General features: G+C 38.8%; 2 protein-coding genes across 7 annotated transcripts in view; both read right to left on the bottom strand.

The window, feature by feature from the left end:
• Positions 1–839: 839 nt before the first annotated feature.
• Positions 840–2,472, bottom strand: LOC121651615 (transcription factor HES-5-like). Its single transcript, XM_042003953.1, has 2 exons — positions 2,189–2,472; positions 840–2,076 (listed from the first exon to the last, which is right to left on the bottom strand). The coding sequence occupies exons 1-2, from the start codon at positions 2,345–2,347 to the stop codon at positions 1,636–1,638; spliced, it is 600 nt and encodes a 199-aa protein (XP_041859887.1). The 5' UTR covers positions 2,348–2,472; the 3' UTR covers positions 840–1,635.
• A 4,949-nt stretch (positions 2,473–7,421) lies between these two features.
• Positions 7,422–15,944, bottom strand: part of ubr4 (ubiquitin protein ligase E3 component n-recognin 4) — a 49,302-nt gene continuing 40,779 nt past the window's right edge. For all 6 annotated transcript variants that reach the window (XM_042005101.1, XM_042005102.1, XM_042005103.1 and 3 more), the window contains 23 exons: positions 15,780–15,889; positions 15,242–15,383; positions 14,893–14,974; positions 14,464–14,637; positions 14,185–14,306; positions 13,743–13,940; positions 13,539–13,619; positions 13,345–13,432; positions 13,101–13,228; positions 12,811–12,918; positions 12,567–12,683; positions 12,262–12,452; positions 11,922–12,095; positions 11,724–11,823; positions 11,361–11,579; positions 11,055–11,168; positions 10,298–10,440; positions 10,056–10,181; positions 9,770–9,964; positions 9,439–9,663; positions 9,045–9,135; positions 8,695–8,857; positions 7,422–8,480 (listed from right to left, as the gene is read on the bottom strand). In XM_042005101.1, coding sequence (XP_041861035.1) covers positions 8,416–8,480; positions 8,695–8,857; positions 9,045–9,135; positions 9,439–9,663; positions 9,770–9,964; positions 10,056–10,181; positions 10,298–10,440; positions 11,055–11,168; positions 11,361–11,579; positions 11,724–11,823; positions 11,922–12,095; positions 12,262–12,452; positions 12,567–12,683; positions 12,811–12,918; positions 13,101–13,228; positions 13,345–13,432; positions 13,539–13,619; positions 13,743–13,940; positions 14,185–14,306; positions 14,464–14,637; positions 14,893–14,974; positions 15,242–15,383; positions 15,780–15,889 — 3,156 coding nt within the window. In that variant the 3' untranslated portion in view covers positions 7,422–8,415. The remainder of the gene's footprint in view (positions 8,481–8,694; positions 8,858–9,044; positions 9,136–9,438; positions 9,664–9,769; positions 9,965–10,055; positions 10,182–10,297; positions 10,441–11,054; positions 11,169–11,360; positions 11,580–11,723; positions 11,824–11,921; positions 12,096–12,261; positions 12,453–12,566; positions 12,684–12,810; positions 12,919–13,100; positions 13,229–13,344; positions 13,433–13,538; positions 13,620–13,742; positions 13,941–14,184; positions 14,307–14,463; positions 14,638–14,892; positions 14,975–15,241; positions 15,384–15,779; positions 15,890–15,944) is intronic.

The following is a 15,944-nucleotide window of genomic DNA, read 5'->3' as shown; positions in this document are numbered from 1 at the left end:
CAACAGAAGAAAGAGGGACACGTGACCTGCAAGGGCATCTGCCTGCATATTTTCTCAGGTTTTTTAAAACACCTGTTCACCAACAAGGTCATACATGATGAGACGCTAATTACTGAAAAAATGGAACAAGAAAAAGAAATCTCTATCTATCTATCTATCTATCTATCTATCTATCTATCTATCTATCTATCTATCTATCTATCTATCTATCTATCTATCTATCTATCTATCTATCTATCTATCTATCTATCTATCTATCTATCTATCTATCTATCTATCCAGATATGTAGGTATGTGTGTAGTTTAAACTCAACTATTTTGCTTAAGTTAAACCATCAAGATAAGTGTTTTTCAAGCAGCAGTAGGCAAAGCTATCACCAGTACAAATTCAAATCTTGCCAATGTACAGAATCATGTACATTTTTCTTTCTTTGAAGTCGTACTAAAATAATGACAACCTTTAATATTCTTTAAATAGTGCAAATAGGCCTTTAGTTGGAACTATATGGTTGGTCTTTTTACATTTCAGTGCAATATTCTCCATTTCTTGGTTTTATGGACTATATCAGAATCTTGTCATAGTGATCATTATTGACAAGGATACTTGACAAGTACTAATCATGTCCAAAACGGGTCTTCTCTTAAGCAAATTTAAAACTGCTCTCAGTTTAATAATCTGCTGCAACTGAATTTATGTGTATAGTTTTTGCTATTTTTGAAGTGCATTTATTAATCACTCATTTAAGATCATTCAGGATTAAATGTGGTTAATAACACATTAGATCAGTTGTCTGAAAAAAAAGAAAAAGTAAGGACACTATGGTTTTTGTTTGCAAAACTTCATGAGAAGTGTTCAGTTTATTTTGTTGTTGTTGTTCTTCACATTTTCAAAGAAAAAACTTCTCAAGGAAGCAATACACGAGATTCTTTTAGAAGTTACTTGAAATGAAATGAAATGCCTTTATAAAAGGGATAAATTCCAGGTTTGTTACTGGAAGAAAATAAAAAAACATCTATCAAGTAGACAAAATTCAGCTGGAATGTCATCACATTCATTTACAATAAGACTAAATGATGCTTAAAAATAGTCATCATAAATTGTAACGAATAATCCTTACAGGATTTACAGTAAAGGGTAGATGGTACAATATTTATGGATCCATGGGATCTTTTAATGGCTTATTTTTACTCATCAAGAAAAAAACTGATGAAACATATTAGTCAGTGATACTCAGTATCAGGGATAGACAGAAATCACAGCGTCCAAACACTTCAGTGCTTTAAAACCAATGTGGTTAATACAAGCAATGTTTGCAAAACAAACAATAAAACCAAGAAAAAGTTGGAATTAGTTTTCCCCAAGAGAAAAATTTACACAATCACAGTGTGAGCACTCTAAATATAAAGTGTGTAAAAACAATACACGTAGTGTTCATATTCAGTACAACCTGAATCCCTTTAGTCCTTTCTCAGGAATACAGGCACATTGTGCCAATTTTGTTACATAAAGTAACATTCAATATTAATTCTTCTGCCAATGCAAAAGTAGACAGACTTCAGTGAGTCTTCAACTTTCTGTCCATGACGTTCACAGACGTAGTTCTCTTTCTGCGTGAAGGTGACACTTCCTCCATCCTACCAGGGCCTCCAGACAGCGCTGCTGGCAGGGTTCACACCTTTACTGGAGCTGAGATGACGGAGAGGGGAGGCAGGAGGGGAGAGGGTGCAAGGCCTGAGGTTGGTCCTGTTGGATGCCTGCAGGCCTTGGAAGTGGCTGAGGAGCAACCTATGAGCCTGGGTCTGGACCTCGCAGTGAGTTAGGAAGCTGACAGCCTCCTGGACGCAGTGGGAGTAACCGTCGCCTGCAGTCATCACGCCAGAGGTCAGCCTGCTCTGCTGCTGCTTCTGCTGCTGCCAGCTTCTCAGATATGACACAGCCATTTCCAGGATGTCTGCCTTCTCTTGCTTGGAGTCAGGCTGCTGCTTAAGAAACTCAGGACCCAGGAGGGACTTCAGCTGCTCAATGCTAGTGTTGATGCGGTCTCTGCGCAGTTTCTCCACCATTGGTTTTCTTAACTGAAGAACACATAAGAAGCATAGTTAAGTCCACTTGAACGTTGTTTAATTCAATTTTCAATCATCACATGTCAAAAGGACAATGTGAAGAAATTTAATAAAAGATATTTACCTTATGAGCAGGGGTCAGGTGATCCTTGCTTGGGTGTCCAAAAACAGTAGGTGCCATTGCTGTAGAGTCAGAGCGTTTCTGCTCAGTCTGAAGAGCCAGTAAAGTCTGAACTGTCATATCCTGTGCTTCTGCCCTGTATTTATACACCCAAATCTCCATATGAATGTGTGAGTCTTAGGCGTGTTGGAGTTTCTCACAGTCCCTGGGCCAATGAGAGCACTGGGAAGGGCTTTGGAGAACGCAGGGCTGCCACATGCTCAATGAAGTGTTTATAGCCGGGTGGACAATGAGTATGCCTCTGGGGAGCAGGTGGAGGAATAGACCGAAAGAGAAAGAGCCTGGGGTGGAGTGGATAGGGAGGGTGGGGGTTGGGGGTGGGGGCTGACCCGGCGCTTGTGCTGATATGGGAAAGTGGTGACCCCAGAGGAAAGCATGCCCTCGCTCATGTCATCTCCACCACTACGTAATTGAAGACAAAGTGCCTCCGCCACCAGGCACACGTGGGTGTTACAGAGGGCCAACCACTAGAAAAGACCAACAAGCAGCCACTTCCACCTGTTTGAAGCAAAGCAGCAGACTCATGCAACAGTTCAGACGTCTCAGAGATGAAAAGAAAGAGTTTTTTTTTTTTTTTTTTTAAAGTTTTGGAACCAAAAACCTAATTTGCTTAATGGAGAACAAAAAGAACATTTGTAGACCATTAATTTATCTTCTCTTGTGGATTCAAAAAACTTTTTATAGAAAGGGCTCAATAAAAACATACTCTTACTTTGCTTCTTACAGTAAAATGAAATGTTTAAAAAGCTAAACGTGATCAAATTCTATACACACAATTCAAACAAAGAAGGTCAACTACGTTTTAAGAATTACTTAATCTAAAAATACTAATATTATTATTTACTTTTTGTTTCCCATAAATAATTCAGCTGTTATCTAATTTTCATAGAGAAATATTATGCAGATCTTTGCAATCATCTTTGTTATAATACATAATCATATCGTCCAATCAATACTAGGTAGTTTAGGTGTTTTGAAGATATTTATGTGACATGAGCTTCACTCCAGGATGAAGAGGTCAGACACTTGTTGCATCAAGTCAGAATTGGATGACAGGATAAACTCCTCAAGTCTTTAAGGTCTCTGCTGGTAAACTACTATTTAAAACTTGGTGAAGTGACACTGTGGAACACCTGCAGGATGCCGACCCTTGAAAATTGAGGATCCTTTAAGTAGACATTCTTATCCAGAGTTTTAATGGAGATTGTTTATCTACACTAGGTTATGTGGCACCTGTTAATCTAAGCACTGTCTCTCAGAAAAAGTCATGCCCTTGGATAAATGAGTCCATTTTGAATTTAAGAAGAAAATGTTGCAAGGTGGAACGATTATGAAAGATGACAAAACTTCAGGTTCACAGACTCCATCTCTGATTACTTTCTTTAATGAAACGGTAAAGGTTGCCAGATCTGAGTGTTTTTCTTGACACAATTAGCTCCATTGTGTCTCCTGCTGCTCCACCTATTCCTTCGCTCTCTATAGTGGATGGCAATGATTTCATCCATTTTTTTTTTTTGTAAACAAGATCGGAGATATTAATGCTATAAGATCAGAAATATTAATGCTAAAATCTCAGCAATTCGCCCTAATTTCCCAGTTTTGGGATCAATAAAAGTATCCATCCATCTATCCATTAAGTCTTGTCCTTACACCTGGTCTACTTTTACATCTACATCCTTCTTCAACAATGTGAGTTTGATAGGTAGAAACCCTCTCTACCTATAAAAACAAGAATTTAAACTTTCCTTTTTGATGGTGTTTTTAGTAACTGCAACTTGACCACAGCTGAACATTATCAACCTTTAGTTATGGCTGCTGGTGGTCCTCTTTCATGCCAGAATTTGTGTTAACTTTGTGTCTTTTCCCTTTTGTAGTTCAGGCTTGTTTTTCTCTCCATGAATCCATCATGGTTATGAGTCCCAACAACCTGCTTAGTGATTGTGTCTTTCTTTTTAAAGTTAAGTTTTCCCACCTGGGAGCAAATGATGCTCAAATGTGACATAAGCTAAGTCTTATAAATACTGTAACCATAAAGTTCCCCAACTTTTGCTAAGACTTGGAGCTTTAGAAATAAAAATCTAGCTTAAAACATATTTTCATGCAGTAATTTGGATAATGTGAACTGTAAAGAAGGCACATGCTTCAGTTGTAAGTCTTCACATTCTCGGCACATGTCGACACATCAGGCAATCTCAGACTCATACAGACAGCCACACTCATCCATTTCCCCCACCCTATACACACACACACACACACAGCTGGCTGCTCTGCCTGTCGCTGGCCACATCTCAGTCACACGCTCCCTTCCTGACTGTGTGGAACGTGGGAGCCACTGTGGTCCCAGGCTTCCCACACTTCAGTGTTAATGACTCCAAGGCAGGCTGCACAAAGGAAGTGTGCTCCATCGAACAAAGACCGAGTGACCAACCCCTCCGCCCACCACAACACACGCACACACACCCAGGAAGACAGGGTTGTCAACAGGGCTTCCAGGCACACCATCTGGATAGACTGGCCAACAAAAGCACACAATCAAGCATGGGAGACGCTCAACCGTGAGAATTGGAGAGGCTGAAATAGAGACAAAAAGCAGAATAAGAATAATAAAGGGTGTTTTTGTAGGTATGTGGAGGTTCAGAAACTTTCTGGCAAGTTTTATAATTTAAGGAAAAATCATGTTTATGTGAGATAAACAACAGAATTACTTGATACTGAAAATTGAGTCAGTGTTTAGGAAAAATAAAGAATCTAGGAAAAATCACTTAATACAAGAAATACTAATACTATACACAAAAGGAAAAAAAACTGCTTAAGGTTGTGTTGATTTAGCATTTTACTGAAGTTTTCTTGTAAATATATCCCGGCATTATAAAAACCTGAAAGCACAGGCCTCATCTGACTCAGTTAACATAGCTTTCCCCGTTACTAAATGGAGATACTTGCAGGACATCCGTTTTTTCTCCACCTTCCCACCACATATCACTCCCTATCGATACAATAATGAGGATATCTCCTTCATTGTTGAGTATCAACTGAGCAACAAGAGGTTGGCAAAGGGCCCCTCCCACCTGTTTGTTTGGATTGGGGCCATTGAACCCCATGAATTCAACTGATTCATTCACATGCCATTGTCATAACACTGCTTTCTGATTGGCCAAATGCTGTGAGAACCATCATCACATCAAATCGATGGGAAAGTTGGCAGAAGTATATAAACCAGGGAAAACCATAACCCTGAACACCTCTTGTACCCCCACACAGAGTGGACGCTGCCTGACTGCATGTTCATCATGAGGAATCAACACACAACGTGAGTTGAAAATAAAAAAACACTCATTGTCAAGTCTTGTTTCATGGAACCTGTGTTTAACTTATGGTAATGCCATTTTAGGGTTGTAATTCAGTTTAGGCTTCCTGGTTCTTGTACTGCTGGTCCTGCAGAGACTTTATTAAAAAAGAAAAAAACAAAAACATTTAGAAGTATTGATTGAAAGATTTGCTTGGCTTCAAAGCAGATGCTGGGGAGGTATGAAAGGACAAAGATTTTAAAAAATCTTAAACTTTTAAACCGGTTTTAGAACCATTAGTTTATTTGGGGGGTTTGAGACTATCTGCCTTTATTACAGCTATGCTCTTTACAGTATGTAAAATGGAAATGACTAGATAGATTTAAATCTGGTGTCTTCTTTTTTATCCATTTAGCATGTGTAAGATAAGCATTTTGGAAAGAAAGTGCACAGACAGAGCATTGAGGCTCCGTTCAGCACTGGAAGGCCAACTCAGCTCTAGGATGACCAGTTCGGACATGTGGGACAAGACGGTCTCCTTTACGTCAAAGAAGACCCTCATTTTCCATAACGGCTACACCAAATCCTCAAGAGAGGCCATGAGGCTCATCCCCTCACATGCCGAGGATGTGACACCACTGTGCTGCCAGTAATAACAGGACAAACATAAGGTTCATGTGCAAATATCTGCCATCATTCTGGGTTCTGGACATCTTGCAAAACATTTTTCTGACAGAAAATCACCAATTTTGTTTAAAAACTTTAACCGTGAAGTATATAAAAGTTGAATGATCATGCACACTGAATTTATTTATCCATGAATGGGCGTTAAATGTCTGTTTTATACCTTAAACCTTAAAGGTGATTATAAAAGGCCTTCATATTTAAGGTTGTATTAAAGCCATATACTTTTCGTATAAAAGGTTGTTTATGCCAGTGCATATTCTAGTTTCAGTAAATGTTTAAGACATTTTTTAGTAATTTCATTGTAAGCATATATTAAGTTTCTTGCTGAAAGCCATACGTGAAAAGGTGCAATATGGACTTTCCTGTGCAATTTGAAATAAACAACTATAATTTTATCACTGTGTTTCCTTCACTATAAATACTAAATTTTTGTGGCATCAACTTCCTAGATGCAAAGTTAACAGCAACATGCTCCATTTAGGAGCTGTAGTGTTCATGCCCCATACTGTGATGTTTAATGTATACTGCCCTCTAGTGGCAGTTATACAACACAGCCTCTGAGACCCATAAAGAAGCATACTTTTTGTTCAATGAGACTTGCTGCAGGTAAAAAAAGATTTAAGACAGTAATTCTAAGACTAAAAATTAGTTTTTACTTCACTTGTGAATACCTCTAATAAAAACATTAAATTCTAAAAGTATTTGTGTTCTGCACTGCCTCACAGCATATTTCAACAGCATTCAAATTAGAGATCACTGGAAAAAATGTCTTAAGATGTAATAGGTCATAGGCAACGCATCCTTTTTTTTTATTTAAATAAAAATATAAATAGCAGTGGGAACAGAAGTTTACCTTGAATCAGATTTGAAATTATCATGGCTTTATTATTTAGGCTAAATTCAAAAAGCAGACATTCAGCAACAGTTAAACATTGTAGCAGCGGGAAAAGGCAAAGTGACAACTGGGGGAACTTCACACCATGCATTCAACTAAGCACAATGAGACAGTTTTGGTCAACTGTAAGACGAATTAACTGCTGAGAATGAAACTGTGTGATACATTGCTTTCCATAAATCTGCTCTTGGACTGACTCAAATGTACCGTCTTAGTAAAAGTGTAAATTATGAAGTGCAGTGGAGGAGGAGTAATGAAGGGACTGCTGCGATGGAAACCATTAGTCAAAGAAAAACGTGTTTAAGGATATAATGCAAGTCTGTTTTATTATTAACTTTGACAAGTCTTTCATTGCAACAGATGGATTCTTTCATAAGTTCAAACTTTATTTCAAAGGCATAGCTTTATGGATGAAAAAAAAAAAGTCTTCCATTGTGATTTTCCCCATTTTGATTCTGGGGTCGATAAGAGAAACCTTAAACATATCTCCTTCCCCCCACCCACGTCACTCAAATTCCAGTTAGAACCCACATGTAGACCAAAAAGCAATATTCCCGAAAAAAGGGACAGGAGTTTGCAAATGTGGCAATCAAACCTTCTGCCATTAAAAAAAAAAAACTGACCAAAAACGAACTGATGACAAACAAAAAGAAAAACGGGATAAAATCAAATGCCACTCTTAATATGTGGTGGGTCAGACCCCAAAACATTTTAGTTACCTTAACATTGCAGCCTGTAATTAGGGGTTTAAAGCCAAAAATATGATGACCCCAAAACAGAATTCACAAGTCTTTTCTATCAACCAGATTATTAGCATTTTATGTGAGCAGCTTAATTCTCAGCCTGTCAAGACAGGAAGTACAGTGTGAAATTTTAGTTGTGATGGTGTAACAGTTATAAACCAGAAAATACATCAAATGTTTTCAATCGTCAAGTTGAGTCCTGTAATTTCTTTTTCTGTCAAGCTGGAAAACCCGGGCCACGTCTTCTTCCGACTCTAAACCAAAGCAGTTTAAATCCTCCTTGATCTTTGACAGCGGTGCGTCTGTGTTACAGAGATGTTGCCAAAAGTAGAAGTTTCTTTTTTTAATACTACATTTAATTTCTCTTTAGTTAACTTTGAGATGTTATATGGGAGGGATGGGAGTTGAGTAGGAAGCATGGTGTATAGTATTTGTGTGTACTCGGTGTGTATTCGTGTGCAAACCGAGAATTTTTTTACTTAATTTCTTTTAGCTGGTAGGTCTCAAACATTATTTGCAGGGCTGTTGTGTGTCAGAAGGGAATTGTTTGAGGTCGGATCAGGGCAAAGAGTTCAACAAATCCTGTAGGAAGAGGTCTGGGTCTGGAATTTCAGAGAGGAGACCTGGACACAACAGCAAAAAGAAAAAGGTGCAATTTAAGTAAAAATTAAATATCAGGAATCACAAATGAAAAAGTAAAGCTGCAACAGACAAACTCAGTTCTATCAAATGGACATTTATACATTTGCACCATTTTAAAAAGCTAATTCTTGTTTTTAGTGTAACAAATTTACCTCTTTTGGGCATTTCAAGTACATCGAGTGCATGTATACTGACCTACAACATCAAAGAACTCTGACAAGGACTCAGCAGGCATGAGTTCATCCTGGAAAGCCCTGAGAGCACGCTCGGAGGCCTCGTAGATGGGCATGTCGTTGTGACGAACATATTCTGCCAGTGAGAAGGACCAGCCTCCCTCTGTGTTGCTGGTGGGTACTTTCTATAAATGTAAAACAAAGGGCATTGTGGTCAAGTTACTATAGCCGTCATATCATTGATCCATTTAAATGAAGCATTCTGTATAATGTTTTACAGTCATCTATAAGTAACTCAACACAAAAGAAAAAAACATTCATTTAAAGCAACATGTACAGAAGGTTAACTTAGCATTTTGTAGAAATATTTACCCTGAACATGTCGTAGACAAGATCCACCAGGCCCCAGAAGAGAAGAGGTGAGCGGTAGACTGCATATTCCTTTGGTGTTTTATCTGCAAGTCTGACAACAGAAAAGAGGTTGAAAACAGGGATTTGTTAAAGTGCATAGTAAATAAATTAAAGTCTTATGCACACTACAAAGAACCTGTTTACTAAAATCCAATTTCCTATGAGCAAGCATTGGTTATAAAATGCTCCAAAGTACTACAAGATTTATGTTTGCTGGGTATCCTTATGTTACATTAATCCACAAATTTATTTGACACTGTATACTTCTAATAAAGGCGCATTAACCTTTTATCAGCTGTAAAAAACAAACAAAAAAAAAAAAACAAAACATTCAGTAGAAGAAAAAGTGTCTTACTTATTTGTAGAGACTGCAGAGATCTTGCGAGCGTGTGCAGTGACCAGGAGTCTTCGGAGGAAGTATAAACGTGAACATCTCCACCGTTCAGGCGGCATGATGTGCATGGCCAGGATGGTGAAATAGTGTGGTCCTTCAACCTCATATGAGTTTTCCACCCATTTCTCACATGGCTGCTCCTGGAAACTCTGCAGGTTCTTTTCCTCTCGGGACGTAGCCCTTGTACTACATTGAGAGGATTTGTTAAATGAAAAAAAGTGAGAGTTAGAAACATTAAACATGAAAGGGATGAATATGTATCTACATTAAAAAATTAATTAATTAAACATACGTGTTGAGGACATAGAGCACAGTGTGGATGATGTAAGGAATGAGGTGGATGTTGCTCTCTCGGCCTCCACCTCCTGTGTCCACACTGAACGACTGCTCGGTTGCAAAACGGAGGAAAAGCAGTTTGGTGTCGTGGATGTTGAGTTGGTACGTGGGCTCCCGCTGGCCTGTGCACTCCTGAAGGTATGTGTTGTGCCTGTGTGGCAGAGAGATTTCCAATTGGGATTCATTTGTGCACCATAAAGAAAATGTTTGCTGTGTGTAAATGTGCTGGTGCATGTTCTTACCTTGCTAAGCATGTAGCAAAGGCAGATTCTGGCACATGTGGCCCCCACACAGGAAGCAGGCCATTGCACTTGGTGTTTGCATTCTGGAGAGCAGCGCTATCCCACTCCTCTCTCCCACGAGCCAGCCTGATTTGAGGACAAAGAGTTCATATTAGAATGAATGAAACGCAAGGCTATAGAAAACAGAAGTGAATGACCTTCTAATTATTAGCATGAGAGAAAAGGATGGCTCTTGTAGCTACCTGACAGCTGCCAGATGGCAGTCATAGTGGACTATGTTAAAGTGCGACACAGTGCTGTAGCCCTGCAGCTTGCGAGGCTTGTTTTCAAAATCTTCCAAAGCCACACGCTTTGTAAAAGTGTAAATACCCAGAACTTTGGTTGGCTAGTAGAAAAGAAAAAAAAAAGAAGTGAAATGTCAATTCAAAACACATTTCAGCAAAACATTACATTTCAAGTTATTTGTACACAGTGTTTCAGATTGATGCCTCCTATACAGTTAATCTTCCTTAGAATAAACATCTTTAGAAGAGGATACTCATGATTACAAGTTAAAGATTTTGACAAAAACAGAACTTAAAACATTTGTATACAGTACACTAAAAAAACCACAACTAACAGGTTGTGAGCAACTTTTATCTTATTTAAAAGCAATGTTCTGTAATGAAAGAAGACAGTAACTACCACCAGCCTGCAGGACGACACACTCTGACCTGCTGCAAATATGGTTCAATATTTCAAAGAACACAGCAAAGAATCCATGCCCTGCTCCCAAAAAGCCCAGATCCAAATCCAATAAAGCTGTCGTAGAGCATTGTGTGTGTACTAGAAAAAGCCTGACCAACAGATGCCCCGTCTTGTAACCCACTGGATCCAAAAGGTCACAGACATTTTTTGGGATCTACTTAAGATTTGAAAAACATGTGTATGTGCTGTATTTTTATTTTTGATAAGAACTTTGAAATAAATGCTATTAAAGTCTTGAAGACGTAGTGGTACCTGGAACTTGTAGCCCTCTCTGCAGATGCAACAAGTCAAACCCGGCTCCTCTATCAGCTCCTCCATTTGCTTCAAAAGTGAGGTCTTTGTAACAACTTGCCCCTTCTCATTGGTCTGAAAAGCAAATACATAATTCAACATTATACAAAAATCTTCTGCATCCCACTAGATTGTGCAAATAAATACAGTCTGAAAAGGAGTGGCAATACAAATTATGAGAATTTAACATAAAAACAAAGTTAAGCAAAAAAGACCTTCTAAATTAATAAAAAAAAATAAATAAAAAAAATAAAAAAGAGAGAGTACCGTCATGCCCAGAGTTCCCAGGGCTTTCTGTCTCATGGCCATTGCCATACGTTTCTTCTCTGCTCTGGTCTCTCTGCGGGCAGCTTCAATCTTCAAGTTGACGTCACTGTGCTCCCTCAGCGCCTCCAGGAGGTTTTCTGCCAAAGTTCCGATGCCTTCGTCACTGGATACCTGCTCCAGCTTGTGCAAGTTGGTTATTGAATCTGTGCCTATCAGCACCTGGACAGAAAAGAAAAAGACATCCAGTCATGTTGTGTTGCAGATGCTCCATCAAGTGTTTTTAGGCCATCTTTTAACAATTCTATTCTGAGGAATCGTATTGGCCATTAGACAGCTTCAGTGGAGATTCAAACTATTTTGCACCTGTGTGGGTGGATGCTGAGTAGCCAAACCACGGAGCAGTCTGATAATGAAGGGTAGAGCTGGTCTAGAAAGGAACTTTTTCCACACATCAGCATCCAGACTGTTGGGAAAACCAGAAAATTGTTCAATAGATTAAGCAAGTGTAGTCTATCACACTGGGAATTTTTCTTTAGGGATTCAAAGCCAAAGGAAACCTACTTTTTTGCATTTGGGATATGTTTCTTCATGTAGTCCAATGCACTCTGTGTTATTCCTTTCTGGAGAATAAGATCTTTTAGCTGATGCCCATTGCTGTTATTCTTTATTCCAGCAGCAATTTTACAGAAGCAATCCAAAAACACTTTGTCATCTGCACTGTGCTCCTCATCGTACCTTTGAAAACAAATGTAAGGGTCAGTTTTACCAAGTTAAATTCAATACTCCACAGTGAAGAAGTGTGGCTAATGAGCCTAATTCCATAACTCGATTATTAGTAAACAGTTAACACATTGAAGTGATTTATATATTTGGTTATTATTAAGAGCACAGTGATGCTCACTTGTCAAAGCTGCAACATGGTTTGAAACGTTCCACCAAAATCTTCATTTTCTCCAGTTCACCAAAAGACAGGTATGGAATGATGCGCAGCAAACCCTGCAGCACGCTGGGGTTTGAGCGCACAAAAGGAGTGTTGATCTGATCTAACAGCATGACAAGCTGGTCTTTGTCTCCTGTGAGCAAGAGGTTACCCTGCAAAAAGAAAAACAAGTCCCCATTTAAAAACAAGCAACTTAAAATATATTGTCCAAAGTTTGGACACACTTTTTTTTAATATAAAGGATCGAATCTGCTTTTTGTTCTTGCCTTGTCCTCTGAAATCTCAGCATTGGCTTCATCCAGAATGATCTCCATTATGCTCAGAACTTGTTCTGCTATTGAGGCGCCACCGCTGTCTTTACTCTCCTGTTCAGCCACTAAAGCCTGACAGGACAGAAAAATCCTTCAAACAGAGAATCTTTTAACACTTACTGATAACCCTTTTCTAAAAGCTTGTATCTACATTTTAAATCTCATCATCATCCTATTATACATTTACTGTAAAGCTCACCAGATTTAGAGTTCCCAGCATGACGTTGAGTGTGTTCATCTCCGGTTTGACAAGCTGTTGCCGATTGATCTTCACTTTCACACAATAGCTGAACAACTTCAGCAAAACCTGAGTGAGACAGAAACAATCATCAACCCATCAAGCAAAACATCAGCATATACTAATAAGTTTGCTGTAGCTGAAAGATATAAGACACTCCTTTGAATGACGTTTTCCTTATGGTGCCAATTATTTCAGATCAGAGAGATTTGTCAAGTTGAAATGGATAACAGCAAACAGAAGTGGCTTACAGTGAGCAGATGTCTTCCTTGTTTAAAATCTTTGATTCCTGACAGCCGGTTGAGCATACACTCCAGTCCTCCACACTGTGCCATGACTCCTGCCATTTTGTACACTTCCTCCTCATCTTCCTCCTCATCTGTAATAAACAACACATTTTTTTATTCATTGTGCCAAAAATACATCAGTGGATCAAAACATGGACACACTTTACATGATTACAAATGACAATGACAAACGGATGGGAAATCAAACCTGTGGTTGAGTCCAGTGACTCTATGAACTCCTCAGTGGCATCGCCGAGTAGACCTCTCATTCGATAGATGATCCTCATGGGCTCACCCTGTGTAAGAAAAAGGCAAACAAATCAATTAAATATTTAAATGACAAGCTGCACAGACCTATGTTTCAAAGAGTAATTCATGCATGGACAGATGAGTGGGGCTCACTTCGTTTGTCGGGCACCACACCTTCTTGTACACCTCTGCCACTGACAGATCCAAACTGATGATTTTGTTGTTTACCAGAAGCTGAGGAAGCAGAAGCATATCTGATGTATTTCTCGGAATATGTTAAAGATCGAAGTCTCATAAGCAATAGACATTTGATAGAAGGAGCTCAGAAACAATATAACTCAAGTATAATAATTTTACCTCCATGCCACTGTCATCCTCCAGAAGTGCCACCAGGTCACAGTCTTGACAGATCTTGTTCTTGATGTCCCTCATCAAAGGGCCGATTCCAGGCTCATTGCTGCTGTAGGGGTTTCCAGGCATGCGGCCCTGCAAAAAGTCTTCCTGCTGAGGATCCTTCTCCAGGGTCACGAAGAACTCTGTCACCTCATTCTCCTCCTAGATAGAGGAGGAAGCAAACAGAAGAAATTAAAGCCAATAATCTACTAAAAGTTGTTGTAGAGCATTGCTATGAGGAATTTCTTTGAATAAAATTCATCAGGTTCATGATATTCTTACAGGAGGTAATAAAACAATAATGCAAGACCAAGAGGTCTTGAACCAGAGCTAAATTATTATTTTTATTTTTGGGGGTTTTAATCAATTAATTGTTGTAGTTCTGACCAGGGTCAAAGCAACTTACAGGGTAGATTATGCTGCACAGTCTCTCAAAAATGAATACAGGTGTCCGGTAGTCATCCAGGTTGTACCTCTTTGCAGTCTCAATGCACACAGCCATGAAGGCTTTAGTTTCAGACTCAGTACCTACAAACAAAAATTTATTAATTACATTTCACTTGTGTCTCTGGATAAAATAAAGAGGTGCTGATAATTGATAAAGGGTTATCCCAACAGCGAAAAGACCAAAATGTTTGTTATCAAAAGTACAAAAAATGTCTAATGAAATTGAGTCAGTGCTGACCTGTTGTCATGTCCTCCAGCATCTCAAGAAGCATGTCCTGAGTTTCATCGATGAGCTTGGTGCGCTGCACAACCAACTTCCTCAGACACAGGTAACCGTTTAGCACTGTGCCAACCAACTTACTTTTGAAATGCCGCTTAATAGACTCCACCTCCACGAAAGAGGACAGCAATCCTACAACGACCCCAAACACACAGTATTTTCATATTGAGGAAAGACGTGAAAATTACATTTACAAAATCATCACCAGAATGCCTGCTCTGGTACAAATTTTATTAATATTGCTAGAACTGTTATGGTGATGGTGTTATGGTCAAACCTTCACAACCATGTAGTATTTTATGATAGAATAGAAATACTTTATTAATCCCTTTGGAGAGTCCTCAGGGAAATTTGGGTATCCCATGAACAAGATGGAAGCAAACATACCAGTCAAGCTCTTGAGGGCGTAGCCCTGCTGTAAGTCTGTGCTCAGTGTAGCCTCCTCCAGAGCCAAAAGATTGGCTATTTCCTGAACAGTGAAAAGGAGAGATCAAAGATAAATTAGATGCACAGAGACTATTTCTATTACATTTGATCAATTCAGGCACCACACATTTAGCAAACAACAAACAGAAATAAGACAGAAAAACTGTATTAATTGTACTTGAATTAGTAAAAATTTTCACTTATGCTAATCAGCCCCAGAAATTCTGAGAAATAAAAATGAAGGCTAAACTTTCATTAAAATGATGTTTTTTTTTTGTTTTGTTTTTTTAAATGTTTTCTGAAGCATTACCTTGGTGATCAGGTTGCCAATGTAGGGCAGAACTCCACGGGCAGCCAGGTAAACCTTCCAGTGTGTTGGCTTGATCAGCTTCTGGTACAGACCCAGGTACTCCACAGCACACTCTCCAGCTGCACTCAGCTCATCGAGGTAACTGACACACAAACAGTAGTATTAAGACTGAGAGCAGGAAATTTGCATGTAAATCAGCTACTTCCGAACATCAGCATTTACTTATTTGTTCTAGTTTCAATAACAAGAGGATTTTTGTTGTGGATAAGACAGATTTTTATAACAAGATTTAAAACAAGTTATTGTTTTAGTGGCAAATAATATTTTACAGTAGAATTAACAATAAATGTACAAAAGAAAAAAATATACCTGCACTTAATACACTGTTATATTGTTCAATATTGTCAATCAGCCTAGGTGTACTTTATATTTTGTCTGAGATGTTAAAAGCAACATGAATCTAAGTTATATGTAGTAAATCCATAATATAGCATGTGATATTTGCTGAAGTTGCTTGTTTAATGTTTGAGACTCATACCTGGTAAGCAGGTCCAAGACCTGTTGCTTGCGGCTAGGGATTGTGGTCAGGGCCTCCACAATAGTGCAGGCTGCCTGTCTTGCAGCCTGTGTGGCAGGTGTGAAAAGAACCTGCAACGCAGAAATAAGTTTCTCAGTTTTGTGCACTTTTGCAAAAAGTTTACCA

Source organism: Melanotaenia boesemani, chromosome 13, assembly GCF_017639745.1.
Source record: "Melanotaenia boesemani isolate fMelBoe1 chromosome 13, fMelBoe1.pri, whole genome shotgun sequence".
NCBI classification, from domain to species: Eukaryota; Metazoa; Chordata; class Actinopteri; order Atheriniformes; family Melanotaeniidae; genus Melanotaenia; species Melanotaenia boesemani.
The sequence above is the reverse complement of the archived record's forward strand: the minus strand, read 5'-3'. Positions and strand labels throughout refer to the sequence as shown.